The sequence below is a fragment of the Anopheles moucheti genome, chromosome 2 (assembly GCF_943734755.1).
Source record: "Anopheles moucheti chromosome 2, idAnoMoucSN_F20_07, whole genome shotgun sequence".
In the NCBI taxonomy this organism is placed as follows: domain Eukaryota; kingdom Metazoa; phylum Arthropoda; class Insecta; order Diptera; family Culicidae; genus Anopheles; species Anopheles moucheti.
The window spans coordinates 26,750,387-26,774,370 of NC_069140.1; the positions used below are offsets into that span (position 1 = coordinate 26,750,387).

General features: G+C 44.4%; 1 protein-coding gene across 2 annotated transcripts; it reads right to left on the minus strand.

The window, feature by feature from the left end:
• Window positions 1-510: 510 nt before the first annotated feature.
• Window positions 511-23,332, minus strand: LOC128310171 (band 4.1-like protein 5). Of its 2 annotated transcripts, XM_053046744.1 has the most exons (8): window positions 21,283-23,332; window positions 6,157-6,304; window positions 5,898-6,074; window positions 5,617-5,825; window positions 4,307-5,531; window positions 4,114-4,226; window positions 2,231-3,166; window positions 511-1,833 (listed from the first exon to the last, which is right to left on the minus strand). In XM_053046744.1, exons 1-8 carry the CDS (start codon window positions 21,433-21,435, stop codon window positions 1,696-1,698), a joined length of 3,099 nt encoding a protein of 1,032 aa, XP_052902704.1. In that variant the 5' UTR covers window positions 21,436-23,332; the 3' UTR covers window positions 511-1,695. The 2 variants fall into 2 exon arrangements, with proteins under 2 accessions (XP_052902704.1, XP_052902705.1); XM_053046745.1 differs by lacking the exon at window positions 2,231-3,166.
• Between the last annotated feature and the right edge of the window lie 652 nt (window positions 23,333-23,984).

The following is a 23,984-nucleotide window of genomic DNA, read 5'->3' on the forward strand; positions in this document are numbered from 1 at the left end:
ATTCATTATTATTTAATAGGACTGCAATTGTAATATTTAAATATTATTTCCCTCAATTGAACATGTTGGTTAGAGAGGAAGACCAATGATTAATTTGTTGATTAGTTACATAATTTGTTGGGGCTTTAGTAATTTAGTTACTACTTAGGTGCTTGAAAACAAATTTTAAAAATATTCTGCACATAAAAGAAGTTTAATGCCTTCATTTAAATTTAAAATGAATTTTGTTCATAGCAAACTGGTAATGTCGACATAGTTATTCGATACACAAACCATTACGAACGGTAAGTCGACTTCACACCTGACTTCGCTCGTTCGTTCAATTTACATTCCACCGTTTCTTCAAATTTATAAAACTGAAAATTACAGGTTTTGTAAGAATTTTTACAGATACATAAAACATTATGAAATTATGCTTAAAATCGCATACCTTAGTGGGCTTTTGTCGCGTTCGGATATCTACAGCCTGTGTTGAATTTTAAATTGAGGCTACCAAATAACACCGCCATATATAACTTACACAGTTTTTTTTATTCAACAACTCGAATAAATTCTCTTTATCGAACAGTTCCTTCAGGTATTAAAATCATGCATCCTACTTGTCAGCATGTTCCACTATATTCAGTTTACACAACAGAGGCACACACATAGTTACTATGTAGTTTTGATTAATTTTCTTTTGCAAACCCCCTTCGTTTGTTTTGTCTAACCGTCTAACCGTCGTCATCTTCAATTCACTCTCAATTGCAGCTACTACTTATATACGAAAGGAGCCGAAGCAAATTATATACTGAAACATTTCAAATGCATGCACAATGTGCTCCAATCGATTCACTCCTTCCTCGCTCTTTCCATTCATTCTTGCATCCATAGCATTGCTTATTGTATAAGGTCACTTGTTGAAACACCTTCACGGTTAGCAGTATATATCGTACAACAAAAATACTAAAACTTCTATTCATGCACATCCACATTGGTCGGTCGTAAGACGGATACCAAACAAACAAAAAATAACGAAACTCGAAAACGCAGCATTTTCGTATTCTTTCCATAGCACTAAGTTTTGCAGATTAAAAATTAAGCGGATTTTTCCTACCGAATGCACAGATGTCGCACAATATCATGTCGGCGACAGGCACTTCTAAGTACGTTTAAATGTTTAAAATTCGTTGTATAGTTTCATACTGTTCAGTAGCAGGCATTTTTGCGGTGAAGTTTGAACGAGTGCAATTCAGCCAAATTGAAACGGATCGGACTGTATTCACCGCAGTGGAATGTACTGAGATCACGTGTAATACTAGTATGCAGTTGCCTCCTTTATTTCCTCGGCCTTCAAAAGAACACAATATACGAACTCGGGCGCAATCGAACCCTTTTAGCATATTCCCAAACAAGCACCCTTGCCTGGTTTTGATTCTCAGTAACGTCATAAAAAGCCCATTTCTTATAGTCATTCTCAGTTCATCAGTCACTCACTTACCACGCGCCTCATATTAAGTACAATGTTTGCTCTCATCTGATGAACTAGCGAAAAAAAAAAACCAGTACAAATATGTAATCTTTTAAAACATACACAATAATGACAGGAATGTGGTGTTTGCCTTTTCTATGCACATATAAAATAAGCACTCTCTAAAATTAATATCGTACCAACTGCTATCTGCATCGCCCTTCACGGTTCCTAGAGATTATTCGTTACAACTGCGTTGTAATGACCGATTTGCGAATAATCGTTGCCTCCTTGGGTTTGGTCGGACCAGTGACCACATCGGACGATACCAACCATGGCGATATGTCCACTGGCGATGGTTTGATGTTTTCCTTCATTCGTTCCTGCACCATGGAAATGGGAATAAATCGAAACGGGGTTTAGTTACTGCTTGCTGATATTATTCATGACTTACTTTAACAATTTGTGACCTCTATTCCTACTAATGAAGGTGTTTCGTAATGTTGCATTAATGAAAATGTTGGCAGTGATTGATCTACAGCTACATTCCCAAATCCATTCTAAACACTAGTTCAGGCTGTGCTTTAGCGGTACAAACAATCAAACATATCGGTGTGTGTTTACACATCATAATATTTACACGATCAATCACCAGTGTTAGTAATCAGTTACTTACCCATCTGCTTGCTATTCATACTGCTCGGTACTCTTCGCAGTGGTTAGTAAATAATAACCTCTCTACAATAGTACAACCACGTAGCACAAAAATTCAACACAAACCTTCAAAGTTGCGGTACTTGCAGTTGCACTGGATATGACAGTGGATGTGATGGTTGCCACACCATTACTATCAATCACATCCCGCTCTACAGTTGGTTTCGTTGTTGATACAGTTGTAACGACCGGCAATCCCTGACGTGTTTCGCCATTGCTCGACGCTGCTCCATAAGGCGTATGTTGTTTCGTTACATTTTTTGTTTCGCCAACCACCAGTTCGGATTCCGATTCCATCTTGAAAGGATTACTATTCTTAAACTCGCTTACAAGGGCGGACGTTAACTTTTCTCCTCCGGTATCGGGCGTCGTATCGGCCAGCGGATTCTGCTCGTCCTCTACCTGCCCAGCAGCGGGTGGAGGGGAAGAGGATGCGCCGGAAAGGTTATGGAACGGGTTGGTCGATTTAGTGTGCACCGGTGACGAAGGATTAGACATATTCAAGAACGGATTGTTCGCATTGTTGCGCGGCGGAGCGAGCAACACTTTGTCGAGATCCGATTCACCTGCCGCTGCTGCTGGAACGGTGCCGTTCGTATCGACTGTAACCAGTGAACCGCCCAGAGGGGACGATGTAGGCGAATTGGTAGGTACACTAATTTTCTCCACAACGCCACCTTGCTGTTCGGAGAAGTGCGTGACCGTAACGGTGTCTGTCGTAAGGGATGCTGCAGGTAGAGCCGCAATACCGTTGGTAAACGGTAGCGTAGGTGATTCGACCGTGCTCATCTGGCCTGCTCCACCCCCGTAGGTGGTGGAAACGGTCGTTATCGGTGGTCCCGGAAGGAAGCAGCTACTGCTGGCCGGACCTCCAGTTGGCGATGTGGCCGTACGAGTGGATGCGCTCGGTGAAGCAATCATAGTCGTAATCGTAGTATGGCTACTACCACCCGTAGGTATAGTCGTCGTACCAGTTAGATTTAATGTTAGCTTGTCGCCACCCTATATTATCGCAAGTGCCACCAGGGTTTTAGGTGCAGATATTTTGGTACAATGTTTTTACCAGAATTTTATCATTCATTATTTTTACAAACATAGCCGGACGGAACAGTTGAATGGTTTAAAACAAGGGACACGCACACACGCACGCAATACATAAAACCACAAAACAGTAACACATTTTACAAAAGATCCATAATGGAACGGTATGGGGTTAGGAAGGTTTTATGCATTACGGGAATTTTGTAACGGAAAAAAGAAAAGAAAAACGGAAAAAAATAAAAGGACGTGACAAATTATTTTAAAATAATGAAAAAAAAACACGAGCACACATATCATACATATAGCAGAAAGTAGCATCGTACGAGCCTGATAAGAGATCCGAAATAGGAACAATATTTCATATTTCTGAAATAGTTTTTTTTAAATTTTCTTTTTTCGATTTTTTAACTATTCCAAAGTAATTGATTGATTTCACGAACGAAATAATAACCACATGTGCCTGATATAAAACATTGTTCCTTCTCAAATCCTCATATCTTCATATTCAAGCTGCAAACAATACGTAAGCACGATACGACCACATAGGCAACACAATTACAGGATAAGCAAACGCTTTAGCAAGACAAAATGTAGATCACAATGAACCGACATTGCACACAATGCATAAGAACGGACATACTAACGTTATGCTTAAACTTAAGTGCTCCGATGATATTTCGACTGGCAAGAACTGTATGTGATGCGTGGATATGTCGGTGTAATGATACATTTTCGATTCGAGATGGTATGATTATTTGTGGTGCAAATATTGGACTAACATTAATGATCCTGTTTTATATTGCGTTCGTGCTTCGAAAGATGTGTGTATGTGTTGTGTGTACATGTGGTGCAAGTAAACATTTGATTTGTGGCTGGATTCGGCGCGTTTCGCTTAAAGCAATACATACCACCGATACGAATGTCGCCGCATTCAGAGACTCCGGACCGTCGTGTAGTGGCTGGCTCGGCACGTACAGTTGATGATTAGTAAGCTTCGGATGCAATTCTTCCTCAACGCGTGCTGCAATGGGTAAGCGTGTGCAGTTAGTAGTGCAAAGAAGCAAACGACCGAAAAAGGATTTTCATTCCCCGCGAACGTACCTTTCAAAATATTGCACTTGATTTGACCGGGCGGCAATGGTACACCACCACCGGCAGCTGCCGCCGCACTGTTCGACAGTTTGATCTGATTGTTCGGCTTTTCCGCGTGCGGTGACGTGGCCAGCTTCTTTAGCGTATCGTTGTTAGTCTCTAGCTCGGAAGTCTTATTGATTGTGATCTTAAAGCTACTAGCATCGTTTAGCTCCACTCCATGCAACGAGGGCGACGGATCCTTGGCGATCGTTTTCAGCAGTGTATCTATTTGACTATCCCGATCGGAGGATGCCGTCGTGTGAATGCTAAACCCGGAGCTTATCGATGCCTTGCCGAACGAACCACCGTGATGATTAGCGCCGGCAAACCGTCCAAAGGTGGTCATTTCATGCTCGACCGTGGGTAGTTTGACCGCTTCATCGTATCTGCTGGCGGACATGTGCGATAGACCCGCCTTACCAAAGGAACCGAGCTTGCTACCGTAAGCCACATCTTCACTCGACGAGATGGATTTGTTCGAACTCAGTGAGGGCAGATTGCCATTCATTAGCCCAACCGATAACAGGCCTGCTCCTCCAATGTCCGAGGTACTGCTACCCGACCCAGGCATATGGTTGTGTATCACCGTGTTCGCGGATGGAGTCGATGTGCCGGAGGTGGAATGCTGGCCCTCATCGGCCGAAGAACAGCTGGCGGTGTTGGCGATGTTGACCGAATGTGCGGCAGGCTGTTGCTGCTGGTGCAACAGATCTGCGGTGGACGATGATGGCGGTGCCTGCTGCTTTTGGCGCTCACGGAGCACGTGCGACTGACGGCGGGCGAAGCGTTGCGATGGCCGCCTCTCAAACTGCACCGTCCGCCGGGCACGGTTTTGCTGCGTGGTCTGAAACTCCGTCTTGCCCGAGTACCGGAACCGTGATCCCATTCGAAAAAAGTTCTGCCGCGCGGACGGACCCTTTACCGGGGCCCGTAACCGGAAGAATGCATGATGCTCGACCGCACATTTCCACAGATGCTTGCAGGCTTTCTCGTTGTGCAGCCGAAACACGAACGTGTGCTCCTGCTCTCGCCCGTGATCGTCGTCTTCCACGACCACCAGCGTGAGCTTTTTCTTCTTGAAGTCTAGCTTTCCAATTTTTGGCCAGAAGAACAAACCGATCTTCTGAATGCCTTCAAACACGAGGATACCGGTCGGCGTTAAACCGAGATGATACTCGCAACCGTCTTTACCCTGTGTGTGTGACCATACAGAACAAAAAATCATACAAATTAACACCCTTCCTTTTATCACGTTTGCCCGAATGGGAGTTGCTTACCAAAACGGTATGCATATCGACACCGTACATATCCAACCATTTGACTTTGTTGAGGAAACTCGTTTCCGCCTGGGCGGGCGTTAGACCGCGGCATTTCTTGTACTCCTCCAGTATAATGATCTCTAGCTCCTCGGTTTGATTCGGCACAAATCGAAACTCGGACACGGTGGCCGCCGAATGTACGGTCTCGTCGAAATCGCCCAGTTCCGCTGTAAATGATACCCGATTGTGTTAATTCATAAACGGAGACTCCAAAGCATACAACAATCAATAATACGTACACTGTAAAGCCAAGGCGGCCAGCTCGGATGCCTGCGGATCGGGACATTCTAATCTGCCGTCAAGTAAATCCTGCTTCAGTTGCAGGAAAAACTGATAGCGCGTTAGCTCTTCGCGCAATGTATTCGGTTCCGATGAGTAGAATTTTACCTTCAAGCGTAATGTGTATGGCGGACCAACTGAAACGTAAAACAAGAAAAGCAAATGTAAATTAGTAACATTCGTCCCAAAAAAAACAAAGATATCGAAGCGTTTACTCACTTTTCACCTGCTTCTTTATCGCCTTGGTCGGATCCAGCCAATGCTTCACGTTGTTCGCATCGGTAAACTGTAGTCCGAAGTAATCTTTCTCGATCAGATCGAGAGAATAGAAAACCTGCTCGTACAGATCGCTGGCCATCGCCTTTTTCTGCAAGTACAATTAAAGCAACAACAAAACATTAGTTAAACCGTACTCGGAAACACATTTGCTCCATTAGGCCGTTGATTTTGGCCGGTCGAGAAAAGTTGCAAGTGCAATTAAACTTTCCCAAACTTCCCCACAGAAATGTTTGTCCGTCGGTTTGGCCGCACAAAATCATACAAAATTACTCCTCGCCGTGCTGCTGGCCGGCTTCCATCTTTTGAAAGTCCTGATTTCTTTTCACCTGCCAGGTCGTATTATTTTAATTACTCCCATGGATGTGGATCGCACCAAACGGTCGCGGAAACTTTCTTCCGACACGAAATTATCGACACCGTGGTATGGAAAATGTATCGATCGGTACAAAAGCACGTACAGATATACAAACAGTTACATTATGCAACCCTAGACCCACACATCTAACCAGCCGTACAAATCAAAGCCCTTGCAAATTTGTATGGGAAAAAGAAAAAGAAATCCTCAGCTTACGATGTAGTTTGTCCTCGTTTCCACCAACACGGGACACGTATGTACCGGGGAAGGTATGCACTTGGAGGGGGCAGGGAAATGCTAACAAAGTAAAAGATGCCCGTAACCGTCACCTCCACGACGCAGTAGGGTTTCTTCGTATCATATCAAGTGACATATCCGCTTAAAGAATTCCATTACTAGTGACATAGCGCTCGCTTGCCGATACCTTCAGAAATAACATCAGTTCCCTGAGATGCAATAACTTATTTGGGAACTCTTCTGTTATGAATTGCCCTGGAATGTATCTATGTACGATCAATTTACACACTATTACTCAAAGTAACGATCAAGAACTACCCTTTGCATGCATCGCAAATATATATTACACTGTGGCTAATTGCATATCTTCATAAAACTGCCGCTGTGTATCGCCATTGACTGATGATCACGTACGAAGATGTCTGAGAAATGCATCTTCCGTCCCTTGACAGTCTGGTCCCTTCCAAGCGCTTCACGTTCCCTTTTACATTTCTCACCGACCACGAGGCAAAGGCAAAGGTACATGGTGCAACAATGAAGGTCAAACACTGGGCTACTACTGCCGTGCGAAAGCGATAGTTTCTAAAAAAAAAGTTGCCCAATTTTCCAACAAACGCATACACATCGAATTGGTCGGTTTGTTAAGTACCGGGCGGATCCCAGCCGAAGAAACGTTGTTAATGGATCGTACAACACTACTGAACAAAATGCTGCATTTGCTGCTAGATAATCGCACTCTTCCTGTAAGCAGCACGAAGAGCCGCGCGCATGGAAAACCAAGCAAAGCGATTCCCCATGGCACATCCTCACCCCCGAAAGGGGACGTTAATCGACGCTCTTTGGAGCTGATTGGTGCCTTACGCTGTTACGCTTCCATTTTCTACAACAACTCCAAAGCAAAGGGGTGAAACCATCCCGTAGAAGGGCTACTTTTTCCGGTCATCGAAAGCGAGCCGTACGCATAATGCCCTGGGTAGAAGGTGGCCGGGAAACGGGTTCCCAGCAAACGCTTTCGTTTGTTCCAGTTTTCCGGACGCGAAGAAGAGGTTTGCTGTCGCTTCTGTCTGCAGGCAGAAATGCAGACAACTTTAAATTAATATTGGAAAAACAACCTGAAGTCACTCTTGATTCTTGGAGGATATTAACTTCAGGCTGCTTATTGACAAAACGTCAACGCGGTAGATCGGATTAATAAGACTTAAGGCACAATGTACAAATAGTCATTTATCCACCAAAGAATACGTGGTCGGCTATTATGTTGTCCAAGACGAAGTGCTTGAATAAGTTACCATACACAGATAGATAAGATAGAGATAAAATAGATAGCGTCATATCCATAATGGACATCGAGGCGATAGGCGATGTTTTGATTGTCTATTTTTATACATCCCAGAATATCTGAGGCAATGTAAGTTCCACAAAAAATGCAACAGATAAAACCTGACATTTTCCTCTACTAATTCACTGATGTCTTTAACCTGAGATCATCTGCAAACACTTCAAAAACATCAAGTTGGTAATATCTAGGATACACAGTACCTCCACAAAGATTACTTCCATGAGGATCGCCACCTAACGTACTATTCTGCATTTTGCAAAATGATTGTCCATATAGGACAATGCAATAGCGATTTTTTTAGATAAGACTGTAGGCAAATGTGCAGCACACGATGTAGCCCTAAATCGGCTTTGATCTCTGTGCTTGTACAGTCTATCTGGAGACTCTTTATCCTGGACGTTGGTACGAATACGAAAACAAATGCCAATATTGCATTATTCAACACACACACAACAGTCACATTCTAGAGCCTAGAAATTATCAAAATAAATACAACGCGTTGATGCAACATGGTCACTGGACGCTTTGCAGCTCGTTTCCCAATTTTTCGCCAATGGTCAATGCCAATGTCAACCTTACGTACCGCACCTGACAGTTCCTATCGCAAAGAAAAAAAAACAATGCATTTCTCATCTGTCAACCGTACACGATCAACCCCTCCATTGTTCTGCATCGCTGCAGCGATCGCGTCGATCGCCCTGATGAGTCATTGTGCGTGGCACAGTTATCAATATAAACGCAAAAACCCAACAAAAGGGGGCGTAAAAACATTTCGCAGCCCTTTCCCCCGTGTCCCATGCGTTCGTGGCAGCCAAGCACATTCCAGCCATTTCTCAGCGCAGACAGCTCACACGTCCATCATCATTGCGCACCGATCACGGAGGTGGCGATATCATATCGGCCACTGGTAGTAGCAATAGTAGCAAACACAAGGGAAGGGGATGATCGTAAAACCGCGTGACACCGCGTATCGGCAATCCAATGTCGGGGTACCACCGTCGTCATCGACTGACACCTACCGCTGACGTCACGCGATATATATTTATAGCCCCTTCAGCCAGTTGGCTGGCGAACAATGAAGTCGCCTATGTACACCGGCGGTCAAAAGTTGAGTAAAAAAAAACGATAATCGCTGAGGTAATCGGTTTTCGGGGCCAACAGCCAGCCGGGTCCGGAGCAATGCAGCGATGCACAACCGGTGGTGACCGTGCCGTGTGGAACGTTCCACCAGTGAATCCAATAAAATCCGAACCAAAACAACGGTTAAATAACTTGCACGTTTGTTGTTGTATTTTAATCGCACTAGACGACGAACGACAAGCAACAAAAGTTCTAACGTACACAGAGTTTGTTGCGCTTTCTACGTGCGAAGCACTTGAGTTAGACATAATGTGAATTTTTGTACATCTTTTATTTAGCAATGTTTCGAAGCGCAACCACCATCCTCCACCAGTGCTGGTTGCATAATTGTAATTTTTGTATTAAACAACTGCAATAAAAAAAAAACATAAACAAAAGTGAAACAATCACAAATGTGACAAATAAAATTCGAACACACGGACGGGAGGTAATTGAACAATCATGCCAAATAATACACCGACCACTCCGGCTCAATGCGAACTGCTTGTGCTAATTACAAACGGGTTCCATCATTCCGCGTGCGACTCAACAACCGTCCCACTATCGGCGTTCAGCAATCAAAAATTAAGTTTTATTTTATGGCAACACCGTCCAGGCACTAAAGTGTGTGTGAGTGTGTAACGAAGCGGAGATAAAAATCAAAGCTAAAACGAAGCAATATAACAGCAAATATCACACAACCATCGCCCATAAAGCGCACTGCAGCAGTACACACAATTTACTGTCAACAACAATGATAATGTTTGTGTGGTTTGTTTATGTAACTAACGCTACGATACCCGTCCGTCTCGCCAAAGGAGCCGGCCGATTAAAGCAACCTGAAAACGATTGCGCTTTCTCGCCCGCAATTCTCGAGCTGTGAAGGGAAGGGGGGTAGTATACTGGGAGCGAATGGCACGCGGACGAAAGAATCTATGATCTTTTCGTCAAAGTTTGGTCGTAAACGTTGCGTCCGGGTACGGTAAAGTTTAGGGTAATAAATTGCAATAAACGACCCAATTACATGGTGAAGTTTATTGACTCTGTTTTGGCGAGTACAAATTAATATCTTTTTTTTCGAACAATTTTAAAATTTAAAAGTGAAGATTCAAATAGTCCCCAAGATGTACGATATCCGATATGTCCAGATATGGAGCTATTAAAATTTAACAGCTTAGTAAGTCGATTAGTAAGTTTGTTTGATAATGCAATATTATTCAATCCATTAATTTTTGTTTTAATTTTACATGTAAATTCTACAAACTTTCATCAAAAATATGAGACAGATTATCAGCATATAAGTGAAGCCGATTCAATACCTTTTTCAGTATAAATGATATTGCTTCCAGATTCAGAAATTCAAGACACTTGAGACTCCACTGTCCTCAATAATAGTGTATCTTTATAGGTTGCTATAAATTTGCTATAAATCTTCGTTGTGGGAAATTTAATTGAGTGTCTAAACAAACTACTTCAACCCCTTCTTAACTTAACTTATCAACTCGTGTGACACAGTTCCCGCTGTCTCCCATAAGGTGTCTGCGACTCACCTGGGGTGTGGAGGGTAGTCACCCCCAAGGCACACACAGCAACATCGAGAACATGCTGAAACGACACCACTATCCCGCACAACCGGCACAACAGATGAAGACAGAGAAAACTGTGTTGGTTTGCGTTCAATGGCAATTCTTCGCCCGGTAATGGGCGTCTTACAGACGTACCCACACGCCAACAAGTAACACGCCATCGCCGGTAAAAGGGGTTATGTGATTTGTGCAGCAGCGCTTTTGCTCTGCTTTATATAGTCGCAACCGTGCCCCGCAAAACCGCAGACCCCAACCGATCTTTGTCGTTACCATTGGCGGGGTGCCGAGTCGCACAAAGCCACACTGCACATCGGCCGCTCCTCGATTGGGGATCGGGGTTGCTATTCACAGAACGTCGTTTCCCAGCACGAAAGCTCCGTCCCGTGCACGGACGGGCAGCAGAGATACGGCCGACGTACCAAATAGAGCACGCGCAACAAAACATGCGAAATTTTGTGATCGAACTTTGTCCGAGCGAGGGCCCAAAACGTCAGATCGGTCGATGCCGTGTGGAGGCGGCACGAATGGCTGCTGGCTGGCACATCGTAGGAATAATAAACAATACAGCACAGATTACTCAGTTCGCTTTTCTCATTGATTGATACTAGCCACCAACGGCCAGATGGCAGACGATTTTGCGACCGGGCAAACAATTACAATTACATCCATTAATTGCTTTATTGGGAACGTTTAAATGGTCAAAAATTGGGCACAACTGGGAATGATGGAATGGCCCCCACCAGCCATGGCGCAATTGGTCGGGCGCAATATTTTCCATTAAAAATATGTTACCTTTTCTTTGCCCGCCAAAGAGCACCGATTCGTTACGCCGAATGGGCCCGAGAGAGGTGAAAGAACCCCAGACCTAGTTACATTTTCATCTGGATAAACCACTTTCGAAACTCGTTTTCCAGCCAGCTGACACAGTCCCCCGATGACATTTGGAAGCAAAAGGCTCCACTCGCCGATGACGATTGGTCCGGTGGAAGCTGTTACGAGCCGTGGCCGTACGCGGAGTTGGGAATCTCAATTGAATTGAACACCTGAAGGTAATGGACGGTTAACTGAAAAAGGTTTAGAAGAACTCGTTCTTAAAACTCCACAGGACTCAAATGCATGATCAACGGGTTTTAACATTGATGACTGACTGTGGGGTGCTTCATCGCAGGTGAATCATCAACTGTGCCATCGGTTGAAGTTGTTTTCAATGCGCCGTATGCTAATAAGTGTGGAATCATCACACGAGGATGACTTCAACCAAATGATTCATTTCATTTATTCGTGCTAAAAACGCTAGAGCTGACTGCATCAACATACAATAATTCAAACAACCTCAACAACAACCCTATTACACTGCACACACGGACTGCATTTCATGCCGCATCCAAGTTTTGCTTCAATTTAATTTCATTTTTCACGTCCATCTTGATCGAGCCATTCATCTCGCACATGGTACACACGTTACGTTTCTTCCTATCGTGGCACAACACCAATCGTGAAAAGTGTTATACGGGTTGCAGTAAAATAATCATCACCACCTGGGTCATTAGCTGCAAATGGGATGGCGCCCTCCCCTCTCGCGGGCAAACCGGTCAGAGAAGGTGTGGACCCCAAACGGTCACTTTCTACTTTTGGACATACTGAGAGAAGCGGATAGACAGCAGCAGCAGAGGGTACAAATGATAATACACATGTAGCCAACCGAACCAGATCTCATACTGCTCCCGATACTGCAACCAACCCCGAAAGGGGGGGGGCTCGAATCATCCAAACCCATCTCGAATGTCTGATGAAGTATATTCCGCAAAGCGTTGGATGGAGAAGCATTTTGCACAACATACTTGCCGGGGTCATCGGTTTTGGATTGGGTGTGTGTGTGTTATTGCTTTCTTTCCGCAGTAACGCACTCACTCGGGACCGGCCAGTGCGCCACACACCCACCGAGCGCTACGAAATTGTTTTACATTTTCGCCACAAATTATTCCACCACCACGATCGATGATGCTGCTGCACCGGTATCATCATGCTGGCCGAGTGCGACCTTTCGATATTTCGAGTGCCTTTACACGACCGCTAGCGATGGACCGCCAGACAGAGATCGCGAAGGAGGAGGAGGCGCCATCATCTTCGGTGAGCGCAATTGCCTAAAATTGTTTAACCAAAAAAAAAAAATGGGTAACAAATCTCACATTTAATTTCCACGTGCACGTCGTCCGCGGGTATTGTGGAACAATCGCCGGATAGCGGCAATAATGGGTGGGAATGCTGCAGCGAGCGAAGAAATGTTTTGCAACCGCCGTATACACAATAAAGCGCGTGCACACGAATTATCCGCCCGAATGCGCACCGTGTGTAAATGGATGGATGGTCCGCCACCCGTGGCCCGCGCCGGTTTGTTTCTGCTGTTTGCCGTTCGTAAACAAGCGCTGAGAGGTTATGTTTTCCGACCGGATGCATTTAATGTATGGGGAGACCGTGCGGTGACGCAAAAATTTGTAGATACGCGATAAATCAAGCACGGTGTTGAACGGTGTTGATTAACCGTAACTTATGGATTTATGATCATATTACAAAATCCTTTTTTCGAATTTCGAAAAATCGGTTGGATTTATGTAAGATCGCCTGAGGTTCTAGTTTGATTCAGGGGATCTATCATACCTTGCTTCGAACGACGAAAATCCATTCGACGACCCATCAGCACCTCTTTCTCGCTCTCCCTTGCTAAGAAAAACGAGAAAGCATGTTGGTTTGACAGTTGGTCGGCGAATAGATTTTCATCATTCGAAGCAAGTACTCGTCTCGCATAGGCAAACCCAAAGTCTAGACAGTATAAAGGTCGATGCATATAGAGTAAATTGACAAGTAGCCGTAGAAATGTTTTTGACACTAAGAATTATTTATCGTCCATACGCAGAGACGAATCTTCCGAAGAGCGGACTAAGCGGTCATTTAGGGGTCCTAGCTTTAAGTGACAAAGTTACCTACAACCGTTGGCTGATTCTACGGCATTCGACGTAGGGCTGCTTAAGGCTCCGTTGTCACGGGGGACTCCGAAGAAAGCTAGAGTGTAAAAAGTGTTTGTATTCGCCTCTGTTCATGTGAAATATAAGAGAACGGGTGAGAGAGTCCTTTACAGGTCGGCGAGCATCCTTTTACTTGTGGTCGTAAACTACCATTCCGCTCAAGGCCTCAAGTAATCCGCCATAGTTGCTACGTATTGTGCGTATTTTGTTAGTTAGTTCTTGTTAACACTTTTTCATCGAAATGTCAAAATTAAGCTCAAAATGGCGAACTAGATCTGGGCAGTGCATCGACCTGTATACTATATAGACTTTGGAGTCATTCATATGACTCTTTAATGAGGAGTCATTCGAATCAGGAATCAACTCTCAAAAGATTCATGAATCCCCAGTGCAGAGCAGTGGCGAATCTTGCGCTGTGGTGTGTTATTTTGAAGATCGAAGAGTTATTTTTCGAAGATCCCTCTATATAAAGTTTTTTTCATAAAAAAAATCATTGAAAATTAAATTAATTTTCACACTAAGCTCAATTTTTTTTTTTTTTTTCAAACCAAACCGAATAGAAAAATAATTTGTTTTGCCATTTTTCCAGCTCATCGAAACACCCATTATGTAACAAATCGTTTCAAGATAGCAATCAAGATAGCAACGGATAAATCTCCAAACGTCAAAACGCGTACAGAAAAGCTAAATTAATGTCTGATAGACCCCAACGTAAAGATTTAGGCGTCAACATTTAACCATAAAATATCCTTAATAATTAATGCAATCGTTGCAATACGTTCCGAATCCATAAGCACTCTTTTCATGGCGATCTCATTTTCTGCACTGCATTGAGAGTTGAAAGAAAGCCCGCCCTGGTCGGACACATGCATACATCTATCATACAACCTCTCTTACCGGCGCACGGGAAAATTCATTTTCCAAATTCAAATAACCTTTCCACTCAAAAAACCAAAAAAGAGATCCATCGCTGGTAGTTAGCATAAGCGACGTTACGAAGCCACACGCACGCTTCCGCCTTACCCTTCCCAAGGTGCGGTGTAAGATTACTTTCTACTTATGGAAATAATTACTGCTTTCGTTCGTGGAGTAGATTTGAAATTTTCCGACTCCAAAAAACAAAACCCTCCCCCAAGCCTATGGGCTGCTGTTCGTATGGGCGAGCAAGCGAAAGGTTAGACATTGGGTCGATCGCACCGAAAAACCATGACCGGTCGCCACCCGGTGATGCACCAGTGCAAAAACAAACCTCCCCTCGGAGAGATCTGCAATCTACGTGCCTCTCTTCCGATCTCAGCCGCACGTGGACGGTAATTGTTGTAGCCGCTGTTTTGTTTTCACCACACCACTACTGGTAGTAGTCTACTGCAGCAGGTTGTTTTACTCCAAAAAAAGAAACAATCACCAAAACGAATGGAAAATCAACTGAATTACACATCTCTCCTCTGTTTGACTGCAGCTTGGCCGGCAAGGCAGTGGAAACATCTTTCAAAAAGAAAACAAAAAAATACGTTAATGAGATTGCTTTTTGGCACTTTTCGCAACAGATACCATTGTTATCAGCTGCTGTTCGGCCACCGACGAACCGACGAACAAAATGCAACCTCTCTCCCTTGCCAAATGGACACACCACACAAGTTGTCGCTTGCGGTTGCTGGGGGATTTCTTGTGCTTGGGAGCGTTAATTTTTGTGAAATCGATTTTAATTAAGTTCTTCCACGCCGCCTCAGTTTGCTCTCATTCCGCGAGCCACACCAAGAAACCTTGGAATGTGCATTGTGTGCGAGTCATATTTTCACAGCGTGTCAAAAAACCATGCGAACTTATCAGTTGTAAAATCAGCCACAGGCTGGTCATTCTCTCCTAGCACTGGTAATGAATGGCGAGTATGCCGGCACAACAACGAAACCGATGGTTTGGTTAGATATTGATCGCGTTACGGTACCAAAACCGTCAAATTAGTACACCGAGGGGGGTGTTTTTTTTTCGCCGGGGGTATTTTCGAATAAAACTACATCAAACAAATAAATGTAATTGAAGATTTACCATGGTTAAAACACAAACCGATACCTCGAGAATCATTAAGACCCGTTAGGGCAGCGAGCTGTGTCGAAAGGAAAATTGGTTGCTTTATTTCGCTGATCACTGCAAATCAGCAACTGATGAAATTACTACAAATTTGAATTATTTAACACTTCAAGTTGTTGCTAATTTAACTGAATCCAGCGGAACATTGACATTTTCTTGGACATTACAAGTTCTCCAAGAGAGTTCCATGTTATCGTAAGTAGCCATTTTATTTAACAAGTATGCCACCGGGCCACTCCGCTGTAATCTCCAATAAATTCATTCAAAAAAAAAAATATTAAAATAAATTCAGTCATTCTATATAAAATATGTTGATCATGTTGGACATAATCACATTCATAATCATACTTAATATTTTGAGCTCCAATTCTCACTTTTACGATAAAATAGAAAGTGTTCCAATATATTTTTTTGTAAGCAAAAACCAAGCTTCCGAAACTTGCAGAGTATACTATCCCCTTGAACGTAAGAAAAACGGAGAAAATGGAACACGAGATTAAGCTGTTCAAACATTCCCTAACAAAACAAAAGTCTAAAGATCTCCACAGACACAAGCAGCAAAACAGCGCTTACGTACCAAGAGATCGCCGTTATCGCAAACGCGACCATTAAAAAAAAGCCATATCAATGCACACCCGGGCGACCGTTTAGCGCTAGATCATTTCTTCTGTCTCGACATGCGGGAGGAAAAAAAATCTTAAAGTCACCTTGACAAGAATGCGAACGATGGCCACAAAGCACGAAGCATTCGATGAAAAAAGGCAGAACGGGAAAGAAGGTAAACGAAACATTCCACACCATTAATAGGAAGGGAGAGCACAAAACAAACAAACCACCCGGCCAGCCAGCCAGCCAGCCAGCCAGCCATAGCGATTGTGCCCTTATGGGAAATGCTGCAGGTAACTGATCTACGCAGGAAGTGAAACCACTCCGGGGAGGGAAAAGGAGAGAAACGAAAACCTCCACAAGAAGACCTTTTCCCGCCCGGGGGCCAGCCAACCGGCGCAAGACGATCGCAAACGTAGGACGTTGTTATACGTGCCCGGAACGGTAGAACCCGAAGGAGGGATGAAAATGAGGTTTGAGATTTTAATAAACCAACACTCGGCAATTAAACTGTTATTATTCTCACCCATCGACGTACACGTGAGCTGCCTCCTGATGCCCTCCCAGCTGAATCCAGCCGGTTTTTGGCCGGAAGATGAACGAATTTGCCGAGGGAAAAGATTGGCTCCGGTAGATGGTGCCGTTGGTGCCCAGCACCACCAGAGCCCGGCCCCTGTGGGCGATCCCCTTGTGTGTGAGAAGATGTATCGCTTACTTCCTTGAAAAACTCCGGCCCCACTCGAAACCCTCCAACGTTTGGACGGGTTTTTCCACCATTTTCTCAATCCCGCCCCCTGAACTAATGGTATGAGAGAGACAGAGAGAGGGAGAGAGAAAGAGGCAGAGAGAGACGGGAGAAGCGGTTCCACACCATGGTAACCCTAACGCACCAGCAAACGTTAGATGTTCGATTGTTGTTTGTACCCGTCAATGGATCATGGGAGTGTGGTCTAGGGGATTTTTTCGGTCGTGGCACCGGTCGTAACCAATCCAGCACACGGATGAGAAAATACGAATTTAATCCCAGCGCGCGTTCCGACATTCAACAACCTAAAAAAAACCTCCTCACGAAAGAAGCTGGGCCCCCGGTGGTGGCCCTTTTGCGTGCGTTCCTCCTTCGCGTTAATGACACAGCACCGGAGCGGCTGGCGACACGCGTCGGCTTTGGTCGTCCGCTGTACAGATATACTCGAGCAACCGCGTTTTAAGCAGTGTCGGAAAATTCAAACACGATCAACCACCAAACCACACGGTGCGATGGTGCGGGCGCATGGCCTTAAGCTCGCTGTCGCATCAACAGAAGACTTCGGGTCTTCCGCGGCATTGGCGGATAGAAAAAGGGCTTCTAACGGGGTTTCGTGTGATTTGATTGTTTTTTTTTTTCGTTGCTTGAGGTGAGCGATCCCGGATGGATTGTTTGTCACAGCGTAGTCATGGCTGGCAGCGATGAGGAGTGTCACAACCTGCGCTGAAAAAGGAAATGAATGGATTGCGTTTGCTCGAAACGTTGTAATTATGGGGAGATGATACGAAATCACACAACAAAACCGGTGCACAAGAAGCAAGCGAAGAGTGAGCCTACAGCTGTTCACACAGAGACTTTTGTTTTGCTTCTACCGGCGGTAGTGCGCCGCTGTTTATATAGACGAGAACAATCGGTGAAATCAACGCGTGTCATAATACGGTGCCAATAAGGCACGACCTAACAACACGCCTGATTTGGGATGCACGTCTCCCCTAAACACTCTTATATCTTACTTTACGAGAAGTAAGCAAAAAAATCCAAAAGTATCAAAAATATTGAAAAATATTCAAGTCATCATTAGGTAAGGTTGAACAGAGACAATTAACAATTGTAGAACCGATTAAAACTGGGAAAAAAAAACTGTGATATTCGGTGACCCAGATAAATGCCAAACCAATAATGTACAAACCAACAAACAGGACATATAAATAAATAAACAAAACACACACCTTGCATCAGCCCAACATAATGCATCATGGCCAAACAAAACGCGTCAGACGCGAGATGTTGCTTTCCCTCTACAAATAACGGCCAGTGTTTCTAATGCTATGCTAATCAAATGATATACCGTTCTTCTCCAGCACGTAAAAGGGTTTAACATCGATGCGTGCAATGCGTGTGCGTGCGTGTTTGTGACAGTGCCATGCCCCACACCGGCATCAAAAGGCAAGCGTGTAAGGCAGCTTACTCACCAACCACACAGGGAGACGCAACAGAACAAAGCCGAAAAAGACTTTCAACGGCAAAGGCGACGAACCCGCCACTAAACGACGTCATCTGCGTCGTGTCTTTGTCGAGGGGTTATATACGGGAAAGAATTCTCCAGAACAGAAGAAATGCGTAGAATGATAGAAACTTGCGTCGATGGTCATGGTAAAGTGGGACAGCAACTGTTCGATTCACTTCGGCACGGTGGAGCTCATCTCAACTTCAACTTCTGTGCAGCACAATACAATATCGAACGCAGCGTTGATAGTACTGGAGGAAAAAAATTGTGTTCAAAGCTAATTATTTGATCAGCTGTTGCCGTGCAGGTCCATGCAGTGTGTCGCCTTACTTTACCATCCCCAACAGTACGGCGGCAAGCTTATCGAGTCGCACACACCACCCACCGAGGTGGACACCACACACCTTGGCATTGGCAGCCAAGGTAATAAAATGCATCAACTGCACCGAGTGCATAGCTACTGTTTGCATTCATTTTCTCCCTTTCTTCGGGTCTTCATCTCTCCCTTCACGTGGCAAGTACTTTAATGCACGAGTTAACAACAACGCGCGCTACATATTATCGCAAACCCTCTACCCCTAATGGGTTAGTTACTGTTAGTTCAATAGCATGGCCTCGTGATGACAAACGGTTTAAAAGGACGCTCTTAATGATCCCCATCGATGGGTTACCACCACCACCACCACCACCCGGCGGTCCCTTCCCTGCTAACCTCAATCAAGCTGATGATTCGCATGAAAACTTCGCTGATTATGCACGGGAGAAGAGGGAAATGAAGGGGGCCACTTTTAATTCCAACCCAAACCAGAGAAGAAGAAAAAAAAACATGGATAACGTTAATCAACACCACACACACACACACACGCACGATGCAACTTCCGTTAGACAAGCATGTTTCTGTTCTGTGCGTGCAAACGCGTTTTACATGGCTGCTAACACCCAGGTTAACATTTTCGTAAAACTTACTCGTTTGAGGTTCAATCAGGCACCCGGGCGCCGACGTACGAACTCGTTAAGTGGCAGACATTACGGCAGGGTTTCCCATATTGGTAACTTGCAGCGGGGAATGGTCGTGATGGTGGCCTAATTTGCACCGTTCGAACGGAACACATGCTCATGACTCTTGACCGACATTTTAAAAACGTCGATCATTGGAGGGATACAGTGATGCTTCACATTGTTTTAATCCGTACAATGCTATGAAGTCACTCGTAATCATTAAAATATGCAGATGGAAGCTAACGATCAATACGAATAGACCAAGATTTATATATTTACACTATGACGCAATCGGCTACTCTTGTGATGAGTTCTTTTAAAACTTTTAATATTGCTGACAAATAGCCTTCAAAGATTACTTAAAATACAGTCCAAACTGAACTGAAAAAGCTTTTCGTAATCATGTACCTATGCAGAAGGAGAATCTTTGCAGGCAGACTAAGATTTATGTATTTACATCCAATGCATTTGAGCTGATCGTATTGTGAATTCCAAAACAAGGATTTTGTTTTATCACATGTTTTGTACGATCGCACTTTGATCAGGTCCCACACTGTATAGTGATCTTATTATTGCTTCCAATAGCATTATCCTGCAAAGCTAGATAGCCGTACGTGCCAGATTGACGAGAATCCGAGAAGAACATAAGATCTTTATTTTAGGATTACTTAAAAATACTTTAGACTAAAACAGTTTTCATGTAATCACTAATGCACGCAGGTGTACTCTCAAAGCCCAAGATTCATATATTTACATCAAGTTGTAATAAGTAAGTACGTAATATGATTTCATTGCGAATTTCTTCAAACAATTTATGAAACTTAAACCTGCACAATTGCTTGAATAACAATAATACATCGCGTCTTTGACATGTCGTTAACTTCGCCATTCTCCTGCTATCGATACTCTCGCATATATTCCATCTGGTCTGGGGGCAGGTGTAAATAGTCGATAAAGTGATCAAAGTCGCAATCCCGGAAATAGTTTATCTTCACGCACACTCTACCGTAATCGATACCAAACGCCCGGGTAGGACACTCTCAAACACCCTGCTTCAAATAACAGAGCTTCCGAGTGTACGTCACACCCTAAAAAATAAGCACACAAAATTAATAAATACAAATATTTTACTTTTTTGCTTCCGATACCTTTTTTTTGGGCTGGCAATGACATTGCCCGTGTAGCGGCAACAGCGTTACGATGCCAAACATAACGAATAGCTAACAACAATTGCACCCCTTTCTTATCTTATCGATTGTATTTACCCACCACAACGGAGCACCTAATGAAGGTGGTAGCAACACTAAAGGTCCCCCGCCGTAGACAACGGCCAGACAAATGTTTGCCATCGTACTCCAACCCGTCCATCGCCCCATTTCGAGATTGGTATGTTGGGCCTATATATGCCTGCTGCCAAACAGGTTACGAAGACTACCACCAACGACACGATCCAACCACTTACCGTAAGATCCACCGAAAGGTCCGTGTTGTCCAGCAGTATCACGCGACACGGGATCAAATTCTTGTTGGTCGGGATGCGCTGGGACTTGATCTGGCTGTCGACCGTATCGGCGGCAGCACTGCGCCCCTTACGTCGGCTAAGAAATCGCAACATCTTGCGCCCGAATCTTCGATCCCTCGCTCCGTAGGAATGATTAATTTTCGCGAATCGCGACGTTTACCCTTCCCTTTTCTTGCTCCGTGTGTCGCTGTTGTGTGCTACACTTTGACGTTGCTAATGGCGACGACGACGCACTTTTTGGTGTATACTAAGGCGACGGCATCAATACTCCTTCCGGGCCCCGTTCATTCAAAGCGATTCTTTTCACCGCGTCCGTTTCCGTTATTGGTTCGGCTCGGGAAACGGGGCAAAAGGTACTGCTGCTGCCTAAACGTTGTCCAATCGATGTTTTCTTCCGTTCCGTCTCACTACTCTCCCGTCACACGTATCGGCTTATTCCGGTTTCTTTCTACCCTGTCTGCGGGCGGCTTCTGCCAGCAACTGCTGCACACGTCACATACACACACACACACAGTCCACTTTCCGGCAGGCTTTTAGAGGGCTCTGTCACTACACCCCGCACGACCCTTGACACGCCACGGGGGCCGTGGGGAGCCGACTGCTGCACCGAAAAACGCAAGCGTGGGCTATAATAATACCACCTTCGTGGCGTTGTGTTGGTGCGTTTTGCTCCCTCTTTTTGTGCGATATAATTTCGCGTACCTGCATAAAAACGTGCACCCCTTCCGAATTCTTCGCACCGCTAAGAACGTACCCCTACAGGGACACGGCGAAAACCGCGGGGGTAACTTGGGGGTTGGGAACTGGGACCACCCTCCCAACACAACTCCGCCGACTCTTTGCGTTCACGAATCCACTTTTGCTTTATTTCTGCTCACGCACACACACACTTACACACACCTACATTGGCCACATCAAGAACGGCCAGGGGTGACTTCGATGCGCACAGGCAAACAAACCCCTTCGATCGCTCTTTCTTCTGGGCTTCTTCTTGACCAACGCACACACACACACACACAGAGACAGCGCACTTCGTATGCAAGATGAAAAACACCAATACGCACACACACACACACATACACACACACACTGGCAATCTAAGCAGCCAGGTCAAAACTTCTTTACCACCTTCTTTCTCCACCCCGTGCTGGTGGTGAAACCTGCTTTTGCTTGCTACTTTTCGCTTCCCTTTTTTATCCTTCTTGCTCTTGCCCGTTGCGTTTCTCACTCGCACTCCGCTGGCCGCTTTCGACGGAGACGCGCGCCGTGGGTTGGCTACTTTAATGCACCTTCACTCTGCCCTTCCTCTTGTTTCTTTGGCACATCCATTAGCTTTCCCTACACACACACACACACACAATCGCTGGCACGTTCCTGGACAAGTACACGCCGCAATAAAAGGTAGGTACTGGGTCCGGATCTACTCTTCCAACCCCAAAACCGCGATCGTTCATCGATCGCTCGATGGCAAAGCGTCGGCGACAAGATCCCACAATGGTGGCCGGAGTTTCTTCTCAACCTTTCCTTCGGAAATATTCATTCTTGAGAATTTGCCACGAGGAGAACAAATCTGTTAACTTTTTTCCCGTTGTTTGGTAAAAACTTATTGAACTTGATCAAGTTACTGCATCACTAGATATTCCAACAAATTGCTTTCTTTGCACTGACTCCCAACGAATCGCCCCCAAAAAACAGGTGTTTGTGAAGTATCTGGCCACACCGTAACTCTTAATCCAATTAGTTTGAGGGAAGCACACTACCTGACATGCGTTGAGTGTAGGTTTAAAATTTGGCAAAGGAATTTCTGCGCACCAAGAACTTATCCTATAGAGGTGGTGCACAAAGTAAGTGCAAGAATTCGCGAATAGTATATCCTTAGTCCAACACGGGGAACCGCACAACGGCTACCAAACATCACAACATTGTGAATTTGTTTGTTTTGAACGGTTTAACTTGCACAAACCTTACTAAACTTTTGCGATCGCCACTCGACACGTTCACGTCCAGTCATAATACGAGAATGATTGTGTTTTCCATTCTCAGCTGTCACCTACCCCGATCTTTTGACCCATTTCGAAAGTTAAATCCCATAGTAGTGTGTGACCGTGTGGTAAAACACATCCTCGCCGTTGGCTCTTGCACACAGCAGAAAATCAAATAAATAGCAGTAAAAAAGTATGCCAAGAGAGCACCATATTTAAACAACAAAATAAATAAGCAAATTTACAAACATAATTTTAAAGTTTCTTTTCAACTGGCGTATACAATGTGCCGTTTTGCTGTCAAAAATGTTTGCTGGGTACGACGTGACAATAGTAAATGTCAAATTGTAACAATTCGAATGAGCAGTTGGAACATCAAATCCAATACTGCAGAGAAGCAATTGATAAGATTTGCTTACACAAAAGGTTTTATGAAACACTGAAATATCCCAAGTTTTCTTTTAACTCATATTAACAGCCAAAAATGAATGTTCTTCCAGAACAAAATGTTTCAAACGTTCAATGTAAATTTCTATACAACTGTTAACAGTATTAACGCATCGTGTTTCCACGAATGATTTACAGTATTCATAGCTTCAAATGCAATACAACTATCCGAACGTTCCAAGTAGAGCCGGTTGTGCAACGAAACGTGTCGTT